Source organism: Molossus molossus, unplaced genomic scaffold (genome assembly GCF_014108415.1).
Source record: "Molossus molossus isolate mMolMol1 unplaced genomic scaffold, mMolMol1.p scaffold_m16_p_15, whole genome shotgun sequence".
NCBI lineage: Eukaryota > Metazoa > Chordata > Mammalia > Chiroptera > Molossidae > Molossus > Molossus molossus.
In genome coordinates, this window is record NW_023425350.1 from 20610514 (window position 1) to 20635876 (window position 25363).

Consider the following 25363-nt stretch of genomic DNA (forward strand, 5'->3'; position numbering starts at 1 on the left):
CAGGAAGTTTGGCTGGCAGAACTGTGGGTTGAAAAGAATAGAGAAGAGTTTCCCAAAATGATTATCTCTGAAGAACATAATACTGCAGGATGTCTGTAGGTATATTGTACAAAAATTTATTTTGTGGTACAGTGGGTTTGAGAAATTCTGAGATAAATAAAGATAACAGGTATCCCTACTGCACTGTTTGACAGTTGCCATTGCTCTTTGTCAGTCTTCTGAAGCAGATCGTATGGCATATGCTGTTTCCCAGGTGTTGATTAAATAGGAAGAAGCAGAGCAGTAATGCCACTTGCTGTATTTTCCCTTCTAATGAATAGTCTCATCTCAAATTCCATGTACTTTGAATGTTATCTTAGCTATGTGTTAATATATGTAATTTATGGTTAATATATTTTGTATATATACACATATGGAATAAAATAGCCTTTTCTGGGCAATTTCCTATCATAACTTAAAAAATTTAAGGTTCAATTTGGTTTAAAAATAGCTGAGCATTCTCAAGATTTATTATAGTGTACTACATGTTATAAAAATCATACTGTTGACATTTAATTTCAAGTCTAGATTAGTAAATTAGTAAAATAGAGTAAATATGTATATATATTGCATGGGTAGTATACAGGCTGCATGTGAATATAGCCAGATGGATGGTTTAATAAATTAACAGCTTCATGAGGACAATTTAATTGTTGAGTTTATAACTAAACTTTTCTTCTGCTTAGCTAGAAATGGTTTCAGTTTTAGATGATCATAATGACATTATGTGAAGTAAGATTAATCTCAGAAAATGGGAAGTTATTCATAAAGCTGTCAGCATTTTGAAGATATTGTTAATGAAATAGTAAACAAAAATGGTATAAACAGAACTCTTATATCTTAAATGTTTGATGTTCCGTGAATCTTTCTTGCTGATTCCTTTACTTGGGCAACATTCAAACTTTCACGCAACCACTTTGTTTTGTTTTGTTTTTTATCCTCACCCGAGGATATTTTTCCATTTTTTGTACAGATAGAGTGGGAGGGAGAGAGAGGAAGGGAGACAGAGAGAGAAACATCGACGTGAAGGGACACATCGAGTGGCTGCCACCCGCACGACCAACCAGGGCTGGGGACAAACTGCAACCGAAGTACGTGCCCTTAGCAGGAACCAAACCCGGGTCTCTCCGGACCGCAGGCCGACGCTCTAACCGCTGAGCCAAACTGGCCAGGGCACAACCACTTTGAATTATACTTATTTCCTTTACTCTTCTAAATATTTATCTAAAATTGTAAGGCCAATTCTGTTTTTTAAATTTTATTTCCACAATTTAGCTCCTGTGGCCTTTACATTATTGTTGCTTCAGTCATAGTGATTTGTGCTATTCAAAAAAGAACAGATTGGTTGAAAGTTTTCAGTTTGGTAGCAAGAGATTTTTACCTGGTTCAGGGGTTGACTGATGTCTGTCGCAGGGTTTTGTGTATACAGAGATTGGCATGGCCCTGGTCTGTTTGGCTCAGCGGTTAGAGCGTTGGCCTGCAGTCCAGAGAGAGATTGGCATGTTTGGCTCATTGTGATTGAGAAACAACTTTTGTACTATTTGTAAGCGGGATAGCTTGAAGAGAACACAAAAGTTAAGGTGTAATATGATATAGTTAGTTAACTTTAAATGAACTAAAATTATCATATAATACAATAGACATTCGTGTTTTAATTTTAAAAGGACACAATTTGGGGACTTTTTTCTTTCTAGTTATTTTTTTTGTAAGCTGAGGTTAGAATGAAATTTCATGCTATGACAATCAACTGATAATTAGCATGGTAGGGTTGGAGAGGAGATAATGAAATGCTATGACTTCTAAATGGAAAAGGAAAAGGAACTGAAATTACAATAATGTTTCATGGATATTCAAAATTAATAAATGACAGATGGATAAATAGTATTGAGTGTTTCTGGTTTAGAATTGAATATTAGAATTCCTGTTATTTTGATGTTAATAATATCTTCATTCTTTAACCCTTTATTCCCCTAATTTTAAAAAAAAGGAGGTTTTACTAACAAACTGTCAGGTGAATATATTCTGAATTGAAAATGATTTTGAGCCTCTTAGATACCTTTATGATTTTTCTAGGTAGGTTAATCTCAGATTTGATTAAACTTCCTTTAAAATACTTTAAATTCTTCCACTTATATAATTAGATTTCATGGACTAGATGAGTAAAAATGAAAGCTTTATACTAGAGATTTTGATTTACATTCACAAGTCCATATCTAATAAATGTTATTCCTTTTCAAAGGGCATACATCACAGAAGGAAGCCATGGAAGTGAGCCTTGATATAACAGCACTCAGCATTCTCCAGCAGCCAGAAAAACTTCAGTGGGAGATTGTTGCAAATGTGCTTGAAGATACTGTTAAGGATCTTGAAGAACTTGGGGCAAATCCTTGCTTAACAAACTCTAAGAGTGAAAAGACAAAGGAAAAGCACCAGGAACAACACAACATTCCCTTTCCATGTTTATTGGCTGGAGGTTTATTAACATATAAATCTCCTGCTACCTCACCCATTAGTAGTAATTCTCACAGGTCACTGGATGGTTTGAGCAGAACTCAGGGTGAAAGTATATCAGAACAAGGGTCAACTGACAATGAATCCTGCACTAATTCAGAATTAAATTCTCCTCTGGTAAGGAGGACTTTACCCATTTTGCTTCTTTATAGCATCAAGGAATCTGATGAGAAAGCAGGAAAAATCTTTTCACAGATGAACAATATAATGAGTAAAAGTTTGCATGATGACGGTTTTACAGTTCCACAGATTATTGAAATGGAATTGGATAGTCAGGAGCAGTTGTTGTTGCAAGATCCTCCTGTGACTTATATTCAGCAATTTGCGGATGCAGCGGCCAGCCTTACCTCTCCAGATTCTGAGAAGTGGAACTCTGTATTTCCCAAGCCTGGGACTTTGGTTCAGTGCTTGAGGCTGCCAAAGTTTGCAGAGGAGGAGAATCTTTGTATAGACTCTATAACTCCTTGTGCTGATGGAATTCATTTGTTGGTAGGACTGCGGACATGCCCTGTTGAATCCTTGAGTGCAATAAATCAAGTAGAGGCCTTGAATAATTTAAATAAATTAAACTCTGTGCTGTGTAATAGACGGAAAGGTGAGCTGGAATCCAATCTTGCTGTAGCGAATGGTGCAAATATTAGTGTAATCCAACACGAATCACCAGCAGATGTACAGACTCCTTTGATAATTCAGCCTGAGCAGAGGAATGTTAGTGGTGGATATTTAATACTTTATAAAATGAATTATGCCACTCGGATAGTGACTTTAGAAGAGGAGCCAATAAAAATCCAACATATCAAAGATCCCCAGGACACAATTACCTCGCTCATTTTGCTTCCACCAGATATATTGGATAATCGAGAGGATGACTGTGAGGAACCTATTGAGGAAATGCAATTAACCTCAAAGAATGGCATTGAGAGAGAAAAAAAAAATGATATTTCTACTCTTGGACATCTGGTAATAACCACTCAGGGAGGATATGTAAAAATATTAGACCTTTCAAACTTTGAAATTTTGGCCAAAGTCGAACCTCCCAAAAAGGAGGGCACTGAGGAACAGGACACATTTGTTTCTGTCATTTACTGCTCCGGCACAGACAGGCTGTGTGCATGCACCAAAGGTAAGCGGTTGGTTGGTTTGGTTCGTTGGCAAACCTTATAAAAATTACTGTATATGGCATTCATTGATGTGCATAACTAGTATAAATTTGAGATCCATGTAGAGAGAGAGAAATTTATTCTTTTATAATGAATGATAAATCTTTCTACTGTTTTAACTGTTTTTAAAACTTTTTTCTACTGCTCTAGGTAAGGATTCTAATTGTAAATAAGTTAGTAAGTCTCTCAGATAGTATCTTCTCTGCTTTAACCTCAAGAAAACAACTTACTGTTGTTTCTGTGAGTCCTGGCTCTGCATCTGCTCAAATTTGTAGCCTTGCGCAAGTCATTTTAACTCAGTAAACCTTTGTTTCTTTATTTTTAAATTTTTTAAATTATTTTTTTATCCTTACCTGAGGACCTTTTTCTCTGGACCGGAGGCCGATGCTCTAACTGCTGAGCCAAACCGACCGGGGCTGAGGACCTTTTGCATTTATCTTCAGGTAGAGCAAGAGGGAGGGAGGGAGGAAGAGAGAGATAGAGAAACATCAATATGAGACAGACACATTGACTGGTTGCCACCCACGTGACTCCAGCTGGGGCAGGGGACGAACCGCAACTGAAGTAGTGCCCTTAGCGGAAACTGAACTCAGGACTCTGGTTCACAGGCTGACGATCTAACTGCTTAGCCAAAATGTCCGGGGCCCTTTGTTTCTTTATTTATAAGGTAGGCTAAGGAGGCTTATTTCCAGACTTGTTAGAATTAAATGAAATAATATATGTAATGTTTCTGGCAGAGACACTGGTCCTTATTTCCCTTTGAAATAAAAATATTGCCCTGGCCGGTTTGGTTCAGCGGTTAGAGCGTCCACCTGCGGTCCGGAGAGGCCCGGGTTCGGTTCCCGCTAAGGGCATGTGCCTCGGTTGCAGTTTGTCCCCGGCCCTGGTTGGTCGTGCGGGTGGCAGCCACTCGATGTGTCCCTTTCACATCGATGTTTCCCTCTCTCTCTCTTCCTCTCTCTCCCTCCCACTCTGTCTGTACAAAAAATGGAAAAATGTCCTCGGATGAGGATTAAAAAAAAAAAAAAAATTTAGCAAATAATTATTACTTTTGCCAATTATTTTTTGTCTGATTTACTCTGACCTCTGGTTGATAGTGAATCAGTTTTGTAACATCTGAAGCCCCATATAAATTAACACACAGTATGCATTTTTTCCTAATTTTCTCAATATATATTTTAAGTTGGAGAAAAAAAAATCAATTTTTGAAAAGGATTACTGACAATGTCAGACAACATAAATAGTCCTGATGATAGTTTAGTAGGAATTTGGGGCCAGGAGATATTGAAGGCGAGGTAACTATTGCCAACACTTGTCCAAGGAATTTGGTTTGAGAAGAGTTACATATCTTGTGGTTCTGGTAATAATTACCATGTTTTTCGTCTCTTTAAAAATATTTTAAGACTTTAGCTAAGAAGGATAATGGTGAATGTAGTGGTTCAGATTGCCTTCTTTGAAATACATCAAGTGAAATAACAAGGGGGAAAAATCTTCAACTAACATAAAATCCTAACAGGATTAAATTTAGAGGTGAGCAATGTAGAATAACTAGATTAATAAAACTTGAAATTAAAGTTCAGAAAAACCATTAGAATACTATGTAGTATGAAGAGTATTATGAATTTATCGATCATGTATGACCAGTTCATTGTTGTTGAAGCTTTACCTCTATTAATTCGTTTCGACATCACACCAACTTATGAGGTATGTGCTATCATTGTCTCCATTTTATAGATAAGGAAACTGAGAGAAGAGAGTTTGAGTAACTTGTCTATGTTACAGAGCTAATAAATGACAGTCAGCGTTCAGACCTGGCAGTCTGTCATCAGAGTGATTAACTACATTATTCTGCAAGAATGTACCCCAATCAGAAGACTCTTGTTGACTTTTTTGGAATCTTAATCTGAAAGACTTAAAAAACAAAACAATTTAATTTGCCATTAGCCTTCCAAAAGGGAGCTGGGTTTGGAACCTGAGAGACCTGGCCTCATGTCACATCTTTGTTACATACTAATATTCTCCAGAAATGCAATCAGAGTTTAATGATTTAAATTACTATGAGATAAAATATGCTTTTGACAACTCAGAGGAGAAATAGTCTTTAAGCCATAAAATATATTAATGTGTTCATGGAATTTGGATAATGAACATTTCTAGAAAGTAATCTCATGTGATAGGGAATTTACCCAGATTAACGGAAAGACAAGAAAAAGCCTGAGACGTTAACCACTTTGAAAATTACTCCCTGTTCTTCATGAATTGACTAATCAAGATGAATTTGAAAAGATTCGATTAATAACAATAAAGAGGAAAGAAAAATTGATATTTAAAATGTTTGTACTATGACAGTACATAAAATAGATTTAGGATTTTGAAAAAGCTTGCAGACTGCGAATCAAATGGATGTGACTGTTTTATGAGTATATAGCATAAAACTTTTTCTCGCCCTGGCCGGTTTGGCTCAGCGGGTAGAGCGTCAGCCTGCGGTCCAGAGAGACCCGGGTTCAGTTCCCGCTAAGGACACGTACTTCGGTTGCAGTTTGTCCCCGGCCCTGGTTGGTCGTGCGGGTGGCAGCCACTCGATGTGTCCCTTCACGTCGATGTTTCTCTCTCTCTCTCCCTTCCTCTCTCTCCCTCCCACTCTATCTGTACAAAAAATGGAAAAATATCCTCGGGTGAGGATTAAAAAAAAAACAACAAAAAAAAACTTTTTCTCATGGAATCATTTAATCTTTTAATAAAAATCTATAATTAGTAAAGGTTGTAAGTTAATTTTGATAGTTTTAATAATATACTAAAAAGTAGATTTGATACAGCTATCTTTGGTTAATATTCGGAAATAGAATATACACACTTATATGTGAAACAAGGTCCCTAAAGCTCACTCTGGCAACAGCCAACCAGTCCATAAATGTGGGCCACTTTCCTCGAGGCTGGGACAGGGCTGAGGAATGGGGGATGGCAGCTGGTTCCTGCAGGCCACTCTTATGGAAGATAAGTATCCACTTCCTTCATCAAGCACTTTTCTGGATCTTGTGTCATGTTAGGTTCCAGAGTTCTGAAATAGTTGAGTCCAGTACTCTTTCTAGTTTAGCTGTTGCGTTGATGGCCATACTAACCTTTAGAGCAGCAGTTCTCTCAACCTGTGGTTTGCGACCCCTTTGGCGGTTGAATGACCCTTTCACAGGGGTTGCCTAAGACCATCAGAAAACACATATTTCCCATGGTCTTAGGAACCAAGACACCGTTCCTCTATCTGTCTCCAGGCGGGTCCACCCACGTGCAAGTACGTCCACATACAATGTGAGAAACTGTATTAAAGGGTCGTGTCATTAGGAAGGTTGAGAACCACTGCTTTAGAGTTTCCTACCTAGAACTTTCTATTATGCCATTTGGCATCATGATTTGACTTAGGATTTTTTTTTACTTTAAAATGATGCAAAAGCAATATGCATTCAGTAGAAACCAGCTAGGTTAAGCTATGATGTGCAGTAGGTTAGGTGTATTAAATGCAATTTCAATTTAGGATGGTTTTATTGGGAAGTAAGCTCATCATAAGTTGAGGAGCATCATTCTTAATTTTGGAGTTACATTCTTAGTGGTTTAATTTGCCACAGTCTTCTTCAGAATAATGCTGATTAAACTCTAGTAAAATATGGAAACTTTTCTGTAATCTCTTTTCTCCCCTACCTTTGTGCTACTATTGCCTTATGTGTTACATTTAGATAATAGAGAGAGAGATGGAAACATTGATGAGAGAACATCGATTGGTCACCTTGTGCATGCCCCCCCCCCCGGGGATCAGGCCCACAAACTGACTGGGCATGTGTCCTGGCTAGGAATCGAACCCAGACCTCTCGGTGCATGGGTCGATGCTCAACCACTGAGCCACATCGGCCAGACTATTTTATTAAATCTTTATCTTTTAGAAAAGTTAAAGGAGAAAAATATTTTGTTCTCCTAATTATTTCTATTCTTGGGAATTTGGTATAGCTTTTTTTTTTTTTTTTTTTATCTTGAAGGGCTTTCTTCACTACTTATTATTAAGGCAGGTCTGCTAGCAACAAATTCTCTCAGTCTTTGTTTATCTGGAAATGTCTATTTCACCTTCATTTTTGAAGAATAAGTGCTGTATGTAGAATTAGTGGTTGGCTGTTTCTGTGAAAGTCAATTCTTTTGCCTTTGCCCTCTATTATAATTTCTGATAAGTCAGCTATTAATTTCCATTGTAGTTTCTATGTCTGTGATAAAGGTATTTTGAACTTGCTGCTTTGAAAATTTTCTCATTGACATTGACTTTCAGCATTTTGACTATAATGTATGTGTATCTGTGTATCTTTGTATTTGTGTATCTTTATGTTTATCCTACTCGAGGTTCATTGAACTGATTGGACTTGTAGTGTAATGTTTTTAATCAAATCTCAACAATTTTTGCCCATTATTTTATCAAAGTTCTTTTTGATGCCTTTTACTTCTGTTATTTTGGAATTCCCATTGTATGTATGCTCTTACATGTGATCTGTCCTATAGGTCAATGAGATGCTTTTCATTTGAAATATCTGTTCTTTCTTTTATTTAGATTTGTTTATTTCTACTGGCCAATTTCTATTTCACTGATTCCTTCTATTGCTATTGAAATTGTGCTTTGAGCCTCTTAAGTGAACTTTTTTTTAATTTTTATTTTTCCTCACCCGAGGACATTTTTCCATTTTTTGTTCAGGTAGAGTGGGAGGGAGAGAGAGGAACAGAGAGAGAGAGAGAAACATCGATGTGAAAGGAACACATCGAGTGGCTGCCACCCGCACAACCGACCAGGGCCGGGGACAAACTGCAACCGAGGTACGCGCCCTTAGCGGGAACCGAACCCGGGTCTCTCAGGACCGCAGGCCGATGCTCTAACCGCTGAGCCAAACCGGCCAGGGCTTAAGTGAACTTTTTATTTTACTTTTCAACTCCAGAAATTTTCTTTTGTTCTTTTAGACTATTTTTTTTTTTTTGGTTGAGATTCTTTATTTGTTGAGTCATTTTCTCCATTGTTTCCTTAATTCTCCTTACCTGGTTTCTTATTTTATGAAAATATTTATAATTACTTCTTTGAAGTTTCTATCTGCCAAATCTAATCTGGGGTACTAAAGTATTTCTCATTGACTTTGTTTTTCTTAAACATGGATTATTCTTTCTTTGCATGTCTTAACAGTATTTACTTTAGTACTGGACATATTAAATTACACTCTAGAAACTCTGGATTCTGATTTTACCCCCTTTGTTTGTTTGGTAACCCACCTGGACCAAATCTGTGAAATATGTTTCTTTTGCAGTGTATAGTTACTGATGTCTCTTTTCTCTCTCTCTCTATTTTTGGTTTTAAGCCTTGTTTCTTCTTCTTATTTTTTTAATAAAAATTCTAAAGGGTTTTCATTATTTGTAACAGACAGTTATTTAGAGTTAATAAATTTTTATTTAAGGAATTTTACATGTTCTCAGCCCTTTCAGACATTGTCTTAGTTTCTCCTGAGTTTGACTTCTTTTTTAAATACTCACCTGAGAATAATATTTTTCTATTTATCATCAGATAGAATGGGAGGGAGGAAGAGAGAGGGAGAAAGACAAGGAGAGAGAGGAAGAGAGAGAAACATTGATATGACAGGGACACATCAACTGGTTGCCTCCCGCATGACCTGACCAGGGCCGGGGCTGAACCGTAACTGAGGTATGTGCCCTTGACTGGAATCGAACCCGTGACTTATTGGTCTGCGGGCCAATGCTCTAACCACTGAACAAAACTGGCCAGGGCCTGAGTTTGACTCTTAATCCCCCCCCTTTTTTTTTTGCTCAATCTAGTTATTATTTCAGTCAGTCCTATATAACAGGAATATAGACAATCATGTGATCACAAACTATCTGATCACTAGCAACCTAGAAGGATTAGCTAGGCAAAGGATATCTGCAGGACTCCAGAGATCTAAGGCAGCTATGTAAAATCTCACTGATTGCCAATGACTATTACAAAATCACATATAGCTAGTGTTCTATTTATACTGGATAGTGCTGATCTAGGCCATGAAATAAGTAAGGGTTAATAAAATGTTCCCTAAAGGCTGAATGCTTCCAAAATAGCAGAGAGAAAACCTAGTGGGAAATAAGCCTTGTTATTGTTGCCTCTGTGTCCACATAGCTTAGTGTTCAGCCAAAGATTTTGATAAGCAATTGTGCCCCAATACGTTTAACAGTAAGGCTGTTTTCAAGTGTTCCCTGGCTTTAATTTTATTTATATTTTCTTTTGAGTCCGCTCAGGTCTTTTCTGCATAGACATGGGGACTTAGTTGACTGGGAATGTGTTTATGGCTTAGGCCCATTCTGGTCTTTGCTACACATTGCACATGTGTACAATCTCTAATCAATGTAGGATATGTAGAGAGTTTACCAAGCCCCCTATGTTTCTTTCAATCTTTTAAGTTAAAGCTTGTGTTAAATTTCTGGTTATTTCTAGTGCTTTGTTTGTCCCAGAAAGAATCCTGACTTCAGACAGCAGAGTTGATGGGTGTCATTTTAGTTGTCAATGAGCCACTTTAAACCTGACAGCTCTCTAAATCCAGTGAGTCTCCCTTGGTAGTAGCAGTGAATCGGCTGCTTGGTTGTGAATGACAGTTTAGTCCAGATTTATATAAAGTTGTTTTTCAGGAAGAGGCTTTATCGTCCTCCTTATTCTATAATTCTGAAAGTGACTCTCCAAATACTGTTGTTAGAATATACTTTTATTCACTTATTTTTGTCTTAAAAATTTGCTAAGTTTTTTTTTCCTGTGATAGAGATATAAAAAATAGAAATTCAATTTGATTTCATGTCATTGTTAAATTAAAAATCTTTGTTTAGCCCTATTCGGTTTGGCTCAGCGGTTAGAGCGTCAGCCTGTGGTCCAGAGAGACCTGGGTTCGGTTCCCGCTAAGGACACATAACTCGGTTGTAATTTGTCCCTGGCCCTGGTTGGGCCATGCGTACAGGAGGCAGCCACTCGATATATCCCATTCACGTTGATGTTTCTCTCTCTCTCTCTTCCTCTCACTCCCTCCCACTCTTATCTGAACAAAAATTGGAAAAATGTCCTCAGGTGAGGATAAAAAAAATAAAAATTAAAAAATATTTTTTTAGTTTTGTTAATACGGGGATTAAGAGATTGGGCTGTGGATCCCAATATACCTAGTTCATCGGTTTCCTCATCTGTGAGGTGGTCACAGAATTGTCTCCATAGCTCAGGGGTTTTGTGAAGACTAAATGAATTAATTTAAGCATTTAAAATAGTGTCTTACACATAGTTAAGTACTAGATGAATAACTTTTTTTTTTTTTGCTCAGATGGAGTAGGAGGGAGAGAGAGAGGAAGAGAGAGAAATAGCACCACAAAAGGGACACATCGAGTGGCTGCTATCTACGCAACCAAACCAGGGCCGGGAACAAACTACAACCATGATACATGCCCTTAGTGGGAACCGAACCCGGGTCTCTCTGGACCACAGGCCGACACTCTAACCACTGGGCCAAATCGGCCAGGGCTAGATGAATAACTATTTTAACACATATTTGTGTATTTGCCATTTTCTTTCCTTTATTGTTAATTCTCACCTGAAGATAGTTTTCCATTGATTTTTAGATAGAGTGAAAGGGAGGGAGGGAGGGAGGGATAGAGAGAAAAATTGATGTGAGAAAGACACACATCGATTGATGCCTCTTGCATGACCCCAATGGCTGGGGATTGAGCCAGCAACCCAGGTATGTGCCCTTGACTGGGAATTGAACCCGCAACCCCTTGGTCCACGGCTGATAGAAACCCTTAGCTAAACCTGCCAGGGCTTGACCATTTTCTCAAATTAATTTTCATTTTGTAATTCCTTGGCAATTTAACTTCTAAATTCTTAGAAATAATTCACTTTGGTAGCCTTCTTTATCAAGTGATATTAAAATACATTTTCTTAATTAAGTAAAGTGCATTTGTATGTTTACCCATTTTCCATGTATGTCTGTTGATGGAATTTTACTACACTGTAGGTGGTGAGCTTCATTTTCTCCAAATTGGAGGAACCTGTGATGATATTGATGAAGCTGATATACTAGTGGATGGATCTCTTTCTAAAGGAACAGAACCATCTTTAGAAGGTTCCAAGCCTTTATCAAATCCTTCAAGTCCTGGCATTTCAGGTATGTTATAAAGTTTTTAAATTATTTAAAAAATGCAAATTCTCATGATGTCCAAAGTTTTCTGAGTCTTTCTTTTTTTTTTTTATCCTCACCAGAGCATATTTTTCCATTTTTTGTACAGATAGAGTGGGAGGGAGAGAGAAGAAGGGAGAGAGAGAGAGAAACATCGACGTGAAGGGACACATCGAGTGGCTGCCACCCGCACGACCAACCAGGGCCGGGGACAAACTGCAACCAAAGTACGTGCCCTTAGCGGGAACCGAACCCGGGTCTCTCCGGACCGCAGGCCGGCGCTCTAACCGCTGAGCCAAACTGGCTAGGGCTCTGAGTCTTTCTTAATACTCTTTAAAAAAAAAAATGTTTCCCCTTTATTGATTTTAGAGAGAGAGGAAGGAGAGAGAGAGAGAGAGAGAAACGTTGATGAAAGAGAATGTCAATAGGCCACCTCCTACATGCCCCCCACTGGGGATCCAGCCCAAAACCTGAGCATGTGTTCCGACCAGGAATTGAACTGGTGTCTTCTTGGTGTATGGGTCGACACTCAATCACTGAGCCACACCAACCGGACTTTCTTTAAAAAAAATTTTTTTTTTCTCTATTGATTTCGGAGAGACAGGAAGTGAGAGGGAGAAAGAGATGAAAACATTGATAAGAGAGAACATCAATTGGCCGCCTCCTGCATGCCCTCCACTGGGGATTGGGCCCACAACCTGGGCATGTTTCCCGACCGGGAATCGAACGGGCGACCTCTTGGTCCATGGGTCGACGCTCAACCACTGAACCACACCAGCATGATCGGACTTTGTTAATATTCTTCAACATTATTTAAATTTTTTTTTTTTATGCTCATCTAAGTACATGTTGAGAAAGAGAGAGAGGCAGGCACGGAGAGAGAAATATCGATCCCATATGCACCCGGTATCGAATCCCCAGCCTAGTTATGTGCCTTGACCTGGAATTGAACCAGCCTTTTGATGCTTCAATTATCTGAGGCACCCGGCCAGGACTTATTTCAGTTTTTGTTTTTTTGTTTTTTTGTACAGATAGAGTGGGAGGGAGAGAGAGGAAGGGAGAGAGAGTGAGAAACATCGACGTGAAGGGACACATCGAGTGGCTGCCACCCGCACGACCAACCAGGGCCGGGGACAAACTGCTACCGAAGTACGTGCCCTTAGCGGGAACCGAACCCGGGTCTCTCCGGACCGCAGGCCAACGCTCTAACCGCTGAGCCAAACTGGCCAGGGCTTATTTCAGTTTTTATAGTCAACTTTTGGTTACTTTGTTGAGGGAGTTCATTTTCTTATTGGCATTCTTTTACTAGGCTTGTTTTTGTATATATTAGTTATTATCTTTTCAGTAGTTGGAAAATGTTATGAACATTAAAATAAGAAGTAGTTCTCAACCTGTGGTAGGTTGACCAATATTAGTTCAGTTACCTAATGTAAAAACATTATATTGGTTATTAAGGACCTTTTGGTCTAGCAAAGGAGGAGAAAAAAATCATGAAAAAGAGAAGAGTTCATTAAGTAAGTGTAAAGTCAGTGGAATGGCCAATATTACTAATATTGCTATAGTAATTGTAAAGCTGTAAAAAATACTCTGTCTAGAATAGCATGTTCAGACCCTCATTGCCCCTTTGTGAAACTTTAAATGTAGTGTATAATTCAGTTTCATGCTCTTCACATGTTACACTGAGTTATCTTTCCCAACCTTTATTCCTGTTAGTCCTTTTGTACTTCCATAGAGCTTACGTTTTACTCTTAGCACTTATCACATTTTATTCCCTAGATTTAGCATTTAAAAGAAGATAGTAAATCTGTAATGAAATGTATGTTTAAACTCAAATGGTATTCTGCCCTGGCCGGTTTGGCTCAGTGGTTAGAGTGTCGGCCTGCGGTCCAGAGAGTTCTGAGTTCGGTTCCCGCTAAGGGCACGTACCTTGGTTGCAGTTTGTCCCTGGCCCTGGTCGGTCGTGCGGGTGGCAGCCACTCGATGTGTTCCTTTCACGTTGATGTTTCTCTCTCTCTCTCTGTTCCTCTCTCTCCCTCCCACTCTACCTGAACAAAAAATGGAAGAATGTCCTCAGGTGAGGATTAAAAAAAAACAAACTCAAATGGTATTCTGAATAGAAATAATACATAAAGTTGGTATTTGATCTTAACAGACACTTATATTTATTTATATTTGGGCATTTGGTCATTGTTCTTTGCACCAATGGCAAACTTTTAGTGATTACTAGTATAATACATGTTATCTTTAGTGATTATTAGTATAATATATGATAGTCTTCACTACCTTATATGTCAGGGATTCTTAACCCTAACACTATTGACATTTTGGATTAGATAATTTTTTGTTGTGGGAGGAATGTCCTGTAAAATCTATCACCTAGTGACTTCTTAGCTGTTGTAAAATTACTGTTACAATGCATTACTCAGGTGTTGACTATGCTGGTGTAAACAAACCAGCTGTGCTATGAGTCATATATAGTGTGACACATACACTTATGTACAGTACATAATACTTGATAATGATAATAAATGACTATGGATACATATTTGTGCATTTACTACCCTATACTTTTATTTATTTATTTATTTTATTTTTTTTTTTTTATCCTCACCCGAGGACATTTTTCCATTTTTTGTTAAGATAGAGTGGGAGGGAGAGAGAGGAAGAGAGAGAGAGACAAACATTGATGTGAAAGGGACATATCAAGTGGCTGCCACCCGCATGACCAACCAGGGCCGGGGACAAACTGCAACTGAGGTATGTGCACCCTTAGCGGGAACCAAACTCGGGTCTCTCTGGACCTCAGGCCGATGCTCTAACCGCTGAGCAAAACCAGCCAGGGCCTAATTATTATTTTAGAGTATACTCTTTCTACTTACAAAAAGAGTTTGCCAGAAAACATTATGCTGTGCATCACGGACAGTAACCTCATACATCTCAAGTTTGCCATGTTTCCTGATTGCATTATTTTCTCTTGTGCTTGATTTAATGTTTAAAAACAATTTTTTTCTCCTTTATTGAGTTTGGAGAGAGAGAGAGGAAGGGAGAGAGATAGAGAGAGCTAAAAACATTGATGAGAGAGAGCACTTCGACTGGCCACCTCCTGCATGCCCCGCACTGGGGATCCAGCCCATAACCTGGGCATGTGCCCTGACTGGGAATCAAACCGATGACCTCTTGGTGCATGGGTTGATGCTCATCCACTGAGCCACACCGGCCAGGCCTTGATTTAATCTTGTGTTGTTTTATACAATAACATGTTATACATACAAGCTTGTAGCCCAAGAGCATTAGGCCATACCATTTGGCCTAAGTGTAGTTGGCTGTCCATACCATCTAGATTTGTGTAAGTGCACTCTGTGATGTTTGTACAATGACAAAATCACCCAATGATGTACTTTCTCAGAATGTATCTCTTTAAGCAGTGCATAACTGTATTGTAAAGGGACACTAACATGCTGTTAATATTTACAAACAATTTAATACAGTTTCAGTCAGATTTATAAAGCTCTAAGCTTTGAGAAAAATTGTGGTTCGAAGTACACTTATAATAATTTTATGGATCTTGGTGTAAATTTTTTGTGTGAAAATACTCTAAACCTATCAGATTTTGTATTTTAGTCATTTTTTAAACTTTTGTTAATTGGAACAAAATAGGCAGCCCTCCTGCCCTGGCCAGTTTGGCTCAGCGTTAGTGCGTTGGCCTGCAGTCCAGAGAGACCCAGGTTCTTTTCCGGCTAAGAGCATGTGCCTTGGTTGCAGTTTGTCCCCAGCCCTGGTTGGGTCGTGCGGGTGGCAACCACTCGATGTGTCCCTTTCACGTTGATGTTTCTCTCTCTCTCCCCCTCCCGCTCTATCTGAACGAAAAAAATGGAAAAAATGTCTTCAGGTGAGGATTAAAAAAAAAAAAGAATAGCAGCCCTTCAGCTTTGTCTAATGTTAGATGTTGCACAGATATGAATACATATATTTATTTAAAAACATAATCTTTTAATGCTGGTAGGTTTATATGATAAAATACTGTTTCAAGGGCAGATTTTACATGCTTGCTGATGGTGAGCATTTTGTTTGTGAATAAGAAAATCTAAAAATTACTGTTAACCTGATGTAAGTTTGACTTGCACTGTAGCAGCATTACTTTTGTTGGCCTTACTAATTTTGGGCTCGTTAGAGCTCATCCAGGACTGTTCTAAGAAGTTGAGTTTGGGTTTCTTCAGTAATGAGTATCCTTGCTACAATTTAAAATATTCAAGATAGAGTTTTCTTATGTTTGTTGCATAGTCACTGCTAGTTACTTTAGTTTCGTGTAGATATCTTTACCCACATTATTATCTTTTAGGATATTTGGTTAAGTGTTACAAAAACATGAATTAAAACTATTTCCTTTTTTTTTTTTTTTTTTTTTGTAAAACCCATTTCAAATTCTACATTCACTGTTATCAAGGAGTTGATTTATTGGTGGACCAGCCATTCACCCTTGACATCTTGACATCTTTAGTGGAGCTAACCCGCTTTGAGACTTTGACTCCACGGTTTTCAGCTACTGTTCCTCCATGCTGGGTAGAAGTTCAGCAAGAACAGCAGCAAAGGAGGCATCCTCAACATCTGCATCAGCAACACCATGGAGATGCTGCTCAGCATACTAGAACTTGGAAACTACAGACTGACAGGTAAAACATTCTTCCAGAGTGTTTAATTTTAAGTCTATATTGTGTATTTGTTAGAGGCAACGTAGAATTCTTAGATATATTATGGTTTCTTTTAAGTTTTTTATATTAATAACTTTTATTTCTTTTATTCATCACCATAATTTTGGAAATGACTGTCTTCTCAGTTGTAATATAAAATAGTGAGTAATCCACAATTGCAATTAGTTTGATCACTTAGTCTTCAAGTTTATTTAACAGCTTATGACTGATGGAATTTACATTGTAGTGAGGATGAATAGACAGTAAACAGATACCTACTACATCATATAATCATAAAAGCTATTGAAATATGTTAAAACAGTATCGTTATAGAGTGGTTGTTGCGTTTGTACATGTGTGTGAGAATGACATGGAGACCATGTGTATAATATTTTTAATATAAGGGATCTGAAAAAGGCCTCCATGGAGACTTTAATTCAGAGGCAGTTGCAAGTACAAAGATCCTGAGGAGCATGTTTTATGAATTCCAGGAAGAGCAAGAAAACCATTTTGTTGGAGTGCAGTGAATACAGAGACAGTGGTAGGAGGGTAGGTCTAAAAAGGTAGCTGGTAATCAGATCATGAATGTGTTTATAGGCCACAGTGAGCATTTTATGCAGAGTCAAATGGGGAGACGTTAGAGGGTTTTGAGTACAGGGGTGATGATATAATTTACATATGAGAAATCTGTAGTAAGACTGCTATGGTGACTAGATTATGAGTGGTTATGGTATGTGTGTCAGGTGGCAGTGATGGAAGCATGGATTCTGGTTTGAATGCTGTATTGGTAATCCATTTAAAATGATGATGGTAGCTGATACCATGGTGATAGTTGATGGAGGTAGGGAAAAGAGTGGTCAGATTCTGGATGTGATTTGGAGATTATAAATACTGATAAAGTGAACATCTGGTGGGAGAGAAGAGTTGGGGATGACATTAAGATTTTGGATTGAGCCCTGGCCGATTTGGCTCAGCGGTTACAGCGTCAGCCTGCGGTCCCGAGAGAGCCAGGTTTGGTTCCTGCTAAGGGCACGTCCCTCAGTTGCAGTTTGTCCCCGGCCCTGGTTGGGTTGTACGGTGGCAACTACTCGATGTGTCCCTTTCACATCGATTTTTTTTTTTCTCTCTCTCTCCCTCCCACTCTATCTGAACAAAAAATATCCAAAAAAATGTCCTTGGGTGAGGATTAAAAAAAAAATAAGGTTTTGGATTGAGCTAGTTGAAAAGGGGAATTTCTGCCTTGGTCAGTTTGGCTTAATGGTTCGAGTATCCGCCCGTGGACCAGAGAGTTGCGGGTTTGATTCTGTTCAAGGACATGTACCTTGGTGGCAGTTCATACCCAGCCCTGGTTGGGTTGTCTGGGAGGCAGCCAGTCGACATGTCTCTTTCACATCAGTGTTTCTCTCTCTCTCTCTCTCTCTCCCACTCCACCCGAAGGTAAATGGAAAAATATCCTTGGGTGAGGATTAAATAAATTTAAAAAAGGGGGAATTTCTGTTTACTGAGATTGGAATGGGTTATCATAAAATTTGGATTTATAGTAAATTTGAGCTGTCTGGTGGACATTTGGGTATGAGTCTGGAATTTAGTGGAGGAGTGTGATTTGGAGATATTTTCCCCACAGGATATATGTATATAAAATGTAAATCAGAGTGGACATGTGTAAGAAATACAAGAAGTTCTTGTTTTAAAATGCAGATTTCTGGGACCCTACCATAGATTTAGGGTCTGGCCCAGGAATCTGTAGATAATTCTGTCGTATAATAGTCCTCACTGTAAGAAACAAGAGTTTATTGTAATGTACCTTTCCCAAGGTAAGATAATTTCTTGCCCTAAGTTTAACTTCTGTGTTGGGAACTGCTTATCCTCTCTACTGATATCATTGAGTTGCATTAAATTTTGTTGGATGCTAAAATCAGAGTGTGAAAGGTGATATGAATGAAAATATGGTTATGGCTGAAGAAAGATTTTTGTTTTATTTATCATGTTCTTCCTTATTTGACAGCAACAGCTGGGATGAGCATGTATTTGAATTGGTTCTACCTAAGGCTTGTATGGTTGGACACGTTGACTTCAAATTTGTTTTGAACTCAAGCATCACCAATATTCCACAGATACAAGTGACACTGCTGAAAAATAAAGCTCCAGGCTTAGGGAAAGTCAATGGTAAGAATGAATCAAAATTTATATTTGAAGATTTTATCTTATAGTTAGATTCTTTAAAAAAAAAAACAATTTTTAATTAGCTGTGTCCTTTCCTTCCCCAATATTTTCCTGCTCTACTTTTGGTGATTTTATTTACAAAAGTTAATCCCAGGAACATTTTAGAGCTTTTCAGTAACTCAGTATTTTTCAGAATTACATAAACTTAAATAACTTAATTATGCTTTTTTGGGAAATGCAATTAGTTCCTTTGTAAATTAATTTTGCTTTTAGCATTACTAGACTTAATATAGTACTCTTCTTAAGAGGAGATTTGATTGGGTAAACAACTTTGTTAGGGAAGTCACATATTCTTTTAAGGTTATTAGTGAAATCCATCCCAACCTTTCATGTCAGGCCAGAAATATTCCCATCTTTATTTATCTTTCTTACAAGTTCAGAATTTGATATATATTACTAATATAGATTGTACACATTTACCATATTGGGAACTAGATGTTACTTTTTAGGGTTTTCTCTTTAATATGTTAATTGAAAAGGCAGGGGGTAATGTCAGAGTAAAATGTCTACTTTACCCAGGGGTTTAAAAACACTGAAATTTGCAAACCATTTCCTATATCAAAAATATATATGTGTGTTTGTGGGATATATATGTGGGATTTTTGTGTGAGTGTGTGTGTGTATGTATCCTTTTGAAACATGACAGATTCTGATTTATTTGGGTTTTGGACTTAGCTATTGGTATTTTTAAACTGCAAGTGCTTGTAGTCTGCAGCCTAGGGTAAGAAGTTTTAGTTCAGTTGTCAGCAAATTATTTCTTCAGGTGAATATTTTACTACTATTAAAAAAGAGATGAGTATATGAAACAATTGAATCTAATTTTCTTCCTCCTGACAACCATTTTGTAGCATCTGTGATGAAAATTACAGCAGTTCCCAGTTTAACAGAAAATTTTAGAATTTTAGGCACATAAATAATTGATAATAAGTAAAATTAAGCTTACTAATATTTTTATCCTCTAGAAACAGCAGTAGATAGGCAGATCACCTTTCCTTTGTCTCCAGCTCTTAACATTGAAGTGGAACAAAATGGGAAATCGTCCCTGGTTGATTTGAATGAAGAAATGCAGCACATGGATGTAGAGGAATCACAGTGTGAGTTAAATTATAGAGCTGTTGTCCATGACAGTAAAAGGACTAGTGATCCAATGCATCATGTTGGGCACAGATTTCCTTATGGCTTGCAAAAACTTGGTTTCAAGAACATGATTAATAACATATAATTCTGCTTTGGCAATATCCTTTAACTTTCAGCTCGTCTTTGTGAACACAACTATGCTATTATTTGCATTCTTGTTTTTAATATCTTGGGATTTGAAATTATGTCATGATTTTATTATTACTATTTTTAAAAATCAAGGTGAATGTAAATAAAATGGGAATGGAAAACACCGTAATATATCAGATAATTGATTATAGTTCTTTAGCATGATAGTGAATTCTAACTTGAACACATTCTAAGTATGGTATTTTGTGTGGTGGTAGTACATGTAAATGGGATGGGTACTTGCTTATTAAATATTACATTTTAAATTATCAACTAATTTAAAAGAAAACCTGTATTTTTCTTCTTAGGTCTTAGATTATGTTCATTTTTAGAAGATCACAAGGAAGACATTCTATGTGGGCCAGTATGGCTTGCTAGTGGCCTTGACCTATCAGGGCATGCTGGGATGTTGACATTAACAAGTCCCAAACTTGTTAAAGGTAAAGTAACATATTTTATCAAAGCAGAATAAATAATGCCACAATGATAAAAATAGACGAAAAAAAAGATCTAGAAAAAGTAGATATTGTTTTTCTTTTAAGATGTTTTGATTGGGCTCTTCATTAGCTATTTCATCAATTTTCATCAGTTTCCTGGTAGCTGAGGTCATTTTCTCTCATAAATAACTATTTTTTTTGTGAAATTTTCTGATCCTACTTTCTTTGTCATGGAGATCTAAGTGCTTTTTGAAAAAGCATGAAAAAAGTGAACACAGGGTGACTTCAGTGTGATATAACAAAGATCTTGAAAGTTATCAGATGTCATGTTCTGGCATGTTTGCCTTTTCCCATCAGTTTAGAGGTCTGTGTCTTTGGTGTGTTTATTGTATATTATTATAATATGTTCTCTTAAGAGGGTTTTATATAAGAGTTTTGATAGTATCAGATTAAATGATTTGAGTGCCTTAAATAAACATAAATTATAATTAATGTTTATTTAAAAATAATTGGCAGTTATATAGATAATAGATATTGTAGTAGTAGGAATCTTATTTCAGCCTCTGTATCCCAGGGGTGAATAAAAAAAGCCAACAAACAAAACAACTTGCTCTATTATTAAAGTAAATTAGGAGGTGGAGTAAGGTGTGGACATCCTTCCCCCAAACCCAGAAAATATCTGACCATCTAAATAACAACTTTTAATTTGTATACATTTCCTTCATAGTGTTTATCCTATTATTTACACATTTACCTTTAGTTGCACATATAATATATATACACATTTTAATATGTTCTCTTGACTATATCTCATTTGTTCTTTAAGTTTATGAGAGCCTATGATGTGTTAGGCCATATACTGGGCTACAGTAGTGAGTAAAGTTAATAAACTCTCCTCTCATTTTGCTGAGAATATGTTAGTTTTGTTGAATGAGAGTGTGAAACTTAAATTTTTATATGAAAATAAAAATGTTAGCCTTGACAAAATGGAGGATGCAGTTACATGACACAGATTTCAAAAGGCTATAATTTTAAAGTGTTAATTTTCCTAGAATTTACTAAGAATTAATTATTTTTCTCATCAAATTCCCCAAAAATATCTTTGGAGAAAATGATTGCTAAATTTTAATGGAACAATAAAAGGATGATATGGGTCAAAGAAATTCGGAAGATGCAGAGTGAGAGGGTGAGTCTTGTCAGAGAACAATGCAGCAATAAGAAGAGGGTAATAGTGCAGTGCTAACACAGTAGGCAGGCACATCAGTGGAAAACTACGAAGGTAGCTTTTGTAATCACAGGAAGATTTAATACCAATGGGTGCAGCAATAGGCTGATGGTTTACTGGTGAGTGTATTAATTTGATCCATGCAGTTATCTGTTTAAGTTACCTTTGAGGTAGTACTATTATTCTCATTTTACATTTGAAAGAACTGAACCTTGGGGAGGTTAATTTGTCACATGCCTTATAAATGGCAGTCAGTATTCCAACCCGGGTAGTGACTCCAAAGCCTATGCATTTCCAACTGTTAATACTGTAATTCTTATTTGTATGTACATGCATAGATGCATAAAAGGACTGGGTGTATACACATATTGGTAGTGCCTTAATGACAGTTTTTTTCTTTGTGTTTTTCTGTAGTCCACAAAAATTTGTTATTAAAATCAATAACTTTGTTGGGGAAAATTTGCCAAATGTTTATAACAATTAGTCAGACATTTCTGTCCTATGCTATTTATGTAACTCCTATGCTTTTTGTTCTTTTGCTACCAACATATGTAGGTATTTAACTATATTATACTCAAATAGTATAATTTTAAAACATTCTGAACAGTGTTTTTATTTGAATTAATATTTTAACTTGCTCTGTAACAATGAAAAATAATTTGCTGTTTTAGTGATTCAGTTATTAGTCCCAATCTATGCTGCTTCTCTAGGTATGGCAGGAGGAAAATATCGTTCATTTTTAATCCATGTCAAGGCAGTGAATGAAAGAGGAACAGAAGAGATCTGTAATGGTGGTATGCGCCCTGTAGTAAGACTTCCATCCCTAAAGCATCAGAGTAATAAGGGTTATTCACTTGCTTCACTCTTGGCAAAAGTCGCAGCAGGCAAGGTATGAAACGGTGATATTTTGAACTATAACAATTCTGTTTTAAATATTGTATATCAGATTTGATACTCTATTGGAGTCAGTATGACCTTGGTTTTTTCAGTAGACAATTGGTTTGTGTATATAGTTTTTTTATGATGACTTAAAAAATATTAAAAAGAAAATATTTTGGCCCGGCTAGTGTGGCTTAGTGGTTGAGCGTCGACCCATGTACCAAGAGGTCGCCGGTTTGAGTCCCAGTCAGGGCACATGCCCAGGTTGTGGGCCAAATCCCCAGTGAGGGGCATGCTGGAGGTGGCCAATCAATGTTTCTATTTCTCCCTCTCCCTTCCTCTCTCTAAAATCAATAAAGAAGAAAAAAATTTTTAAAAAAAGAAAAAATATTTTGAATTAAGTTTCCTAAGCAAACTACATAACTATTACAAGGTATCTTCAGTAGGGAGTACTTGTTAGCCGGTACTTCCCTTTAAAATTATTTTAGGTCATAATAATTATTTCGTTAGGCATGAGATTTTGATTCTGTGCCCCTTACTAATAGCTGACTACCTTTTTTTTTTCTCTTTTGGTAAACATTTGGGAGTATGCAGGAAGAAAAGTTGGGAAGTGATTTTAGAGACAAATTATAATTTTCGTGGTTGATTTTCTGCACCTAGCTGTGTACCATGCAGTTTATTCATAATTGTATGATCTTGGATTTTCCTGAGGTCTAGAGATTTTTGTTTCTCTATCATCATAATTTTTTTTTCTTTATTGATTTTATAGAGAGAGAAAGGGAAAGGGAGAGAGAGATAGAAACATCGATGAGTGAGAACATCGGTTGGTCACCTCCTGCATGCCCCTCACACTGGGAATCAGGCCCACAACCTGGGAATCAAACCAGTGACCTCTTGGTGCATGGGTCGATGCTCAACCGCTGAGCCACACTGGCCAGACAATCATCATAATTCTTAAGCAACATTAGCAATATCAGTAACACAAATCATATTTATATAGGTCTTCCAGTTTTTCAAGGACTTCTGAATACTTTATTTGATTTAATCCTCAAAATAACTGACACAGGCAGAGCAGGTACTACTATTATCTCCATTTTTCATATTGAGAGTGAGTGAACTGTCAGTGAGTGAACTGTCCTGGACAGGTGGCTCAGTTGGTTGGAGCATCTTCCCGGGCACTAATGGTTGCGGGGATTCAATTCCCAGTCAAGGCCCATACGTAGGTTACAGGTTCCATCCTCAGTAGGGGCACCTGTAGGAGGCATCCGGTTGATGTTTCTCTCTGACATCGATGTTTCTCCCTCTTTCTCCCTGTTCCTCTCTCTCTAAAATGAATTAAAAGAAACATATCCTTGGGCCCTGGCTGATTTGGTTCAGCGGTTGGAGCATCAGCCTGCAGTCCAGAGAGGCCCGGATTCAGTTCCCGCTAAAGGCACATACCTTGGGTGCAGTTTTTCCCCGGCCCTGGTTGGGTCATGCGGGTGGCAACCACTCGATGTGTCCCTTTCACGTCGATGTTTCTCCCTCTCCCTCTCCCTCTCCCTCTCCCTCTCCCTCTCCCTCTCCCTCTCCCTCTCCCTCTCCCCCTCCCTCTCCCTCTCCCTCTCCCTCTCCCTCTCCCTCTCCCTCTCCCTCTCCCTCTCTTCCTCTCTTCCTCTTCCTCTCTTCCTCTTCCTCTTCCTCTCTCTCCCTCCCACTCTATCTGAGCAAAAAATGGGAGAATGTCCTCAGGTGAGGATTCAAAAAAAAAAAAAGAAACTTATCCTTGGGTGAGGATTAAAAACAAAAAGGTTTTTGGAAAGTGAGTAAACCCTATAGATTGGGGGAGCTGGCATATCATATAGCTTCTGAGTGCTGTAGCTGGGACTTGGATTCAGGATGTTGGGTTTGTAATCTTTAATCATTGGGTTATGAACTTTAATAACTGTCCTTTTTTCTTTTATTATAATTCTGGGGGAATTATTCAATCATTTATTGAATATAAGGTAAAAGCTATCATTTTAATTTGAGATTTATGTCTTGATAGCCATAATTTAGTTGTCCTCTATTTGGAAACTTGAATAGTAAAGACTTTTTAGTATCATTTGTTCATTCAGTTATTTATTTTTGTATATTTAGGAAAAATCATCTAATGTTAAGAATGAAAACAGTGGCACCCGTAAATCTGAAAACCTCCGGGGTTGTGACTTACTTCAAGAGGTCTCAGTCACAATTCGAAGATTTAAGAAAACTTCAGTTTCTAAGGAAAGGTAACCTCATTGCCTTTTCTTATTATTCTTATAGTAATAAAAGTACATACAAAGGAAGAATTGCAAAAACATACTAACACAATATTTTTAAATCTAACTTGAAATTTTCTTTAAAAATTTTTCTTTCTCTTATTAAGAACTTGTAATATCAGAGTATGAATTATCTTTCTACTTTACTGGTTTAACCCTAGTGTCCATATACTGCTTGGTATATACCAAGAATATAATATTTTTAGCATGAGGAAAGAAACAAATATTGTAATTTGAATTTTTACTCACTCTTTGTTAGAATATAATACATTGTTATAAACTTCATTTCTTTTAAAGCTGTCTTCAAACCAAGTATTACATACTACTTTAAATCTTTTTATTTTTTTTAAGATTTTTAAATTGATTTTTAGAGGGAGAGAAAGAGAGAAACATTGATGTAAGAGCGAAACATCGATTGGCTGCCTCCTGCATGCCCCCTACCAAGGATTGAG

General features: G+C 37.4%; 1 protein-coding gene across 4 annotated transcripts in view; it reads left to right on the plus strand.

The window, feature by feature from the left end:
• The window catches only part of BIRC6 (baculoviral IAP repeat containing 6), a 247605-nt gene that overhangs the window by 60424 nt on the left and 161818 nt on the right, over positions 1–25363 (plus strand). For 3 of the 4 annotated variants that reach the window (XM_036262757.1, XM_036262758.1, XM_036262759.1), the window contains exons 10-17: positions 2279–3673; positions 11753–11902; positions 16359–16584; positions 18608–18768; positions 19830–19919; positions 20400–20531; positions 22464–22642; positions 24751–24881. In XM_036262757.1, the coding sequence (XP_036118650.1) occupies positions 2279–3673; positions 11753–11902; positions 16359–16584; positions 18608–18768; positions 19830–19919; positions 20400–20531; positions 22464–22642; positions 24751–24881 (2464 nt within the window). Of the gene's footprint in view, positions 1–2278; positions 3674–11752; positions 11903–16358; positions 16585–18607; positions 18769–19787; positions 19920–20399; positions 20532–22463; positions 22643–24750; positions 24882–25363 lie in introns of all 4 variants that reach the window. The other variant, XM_036262756.1, reaches the window with a different exon arrangement.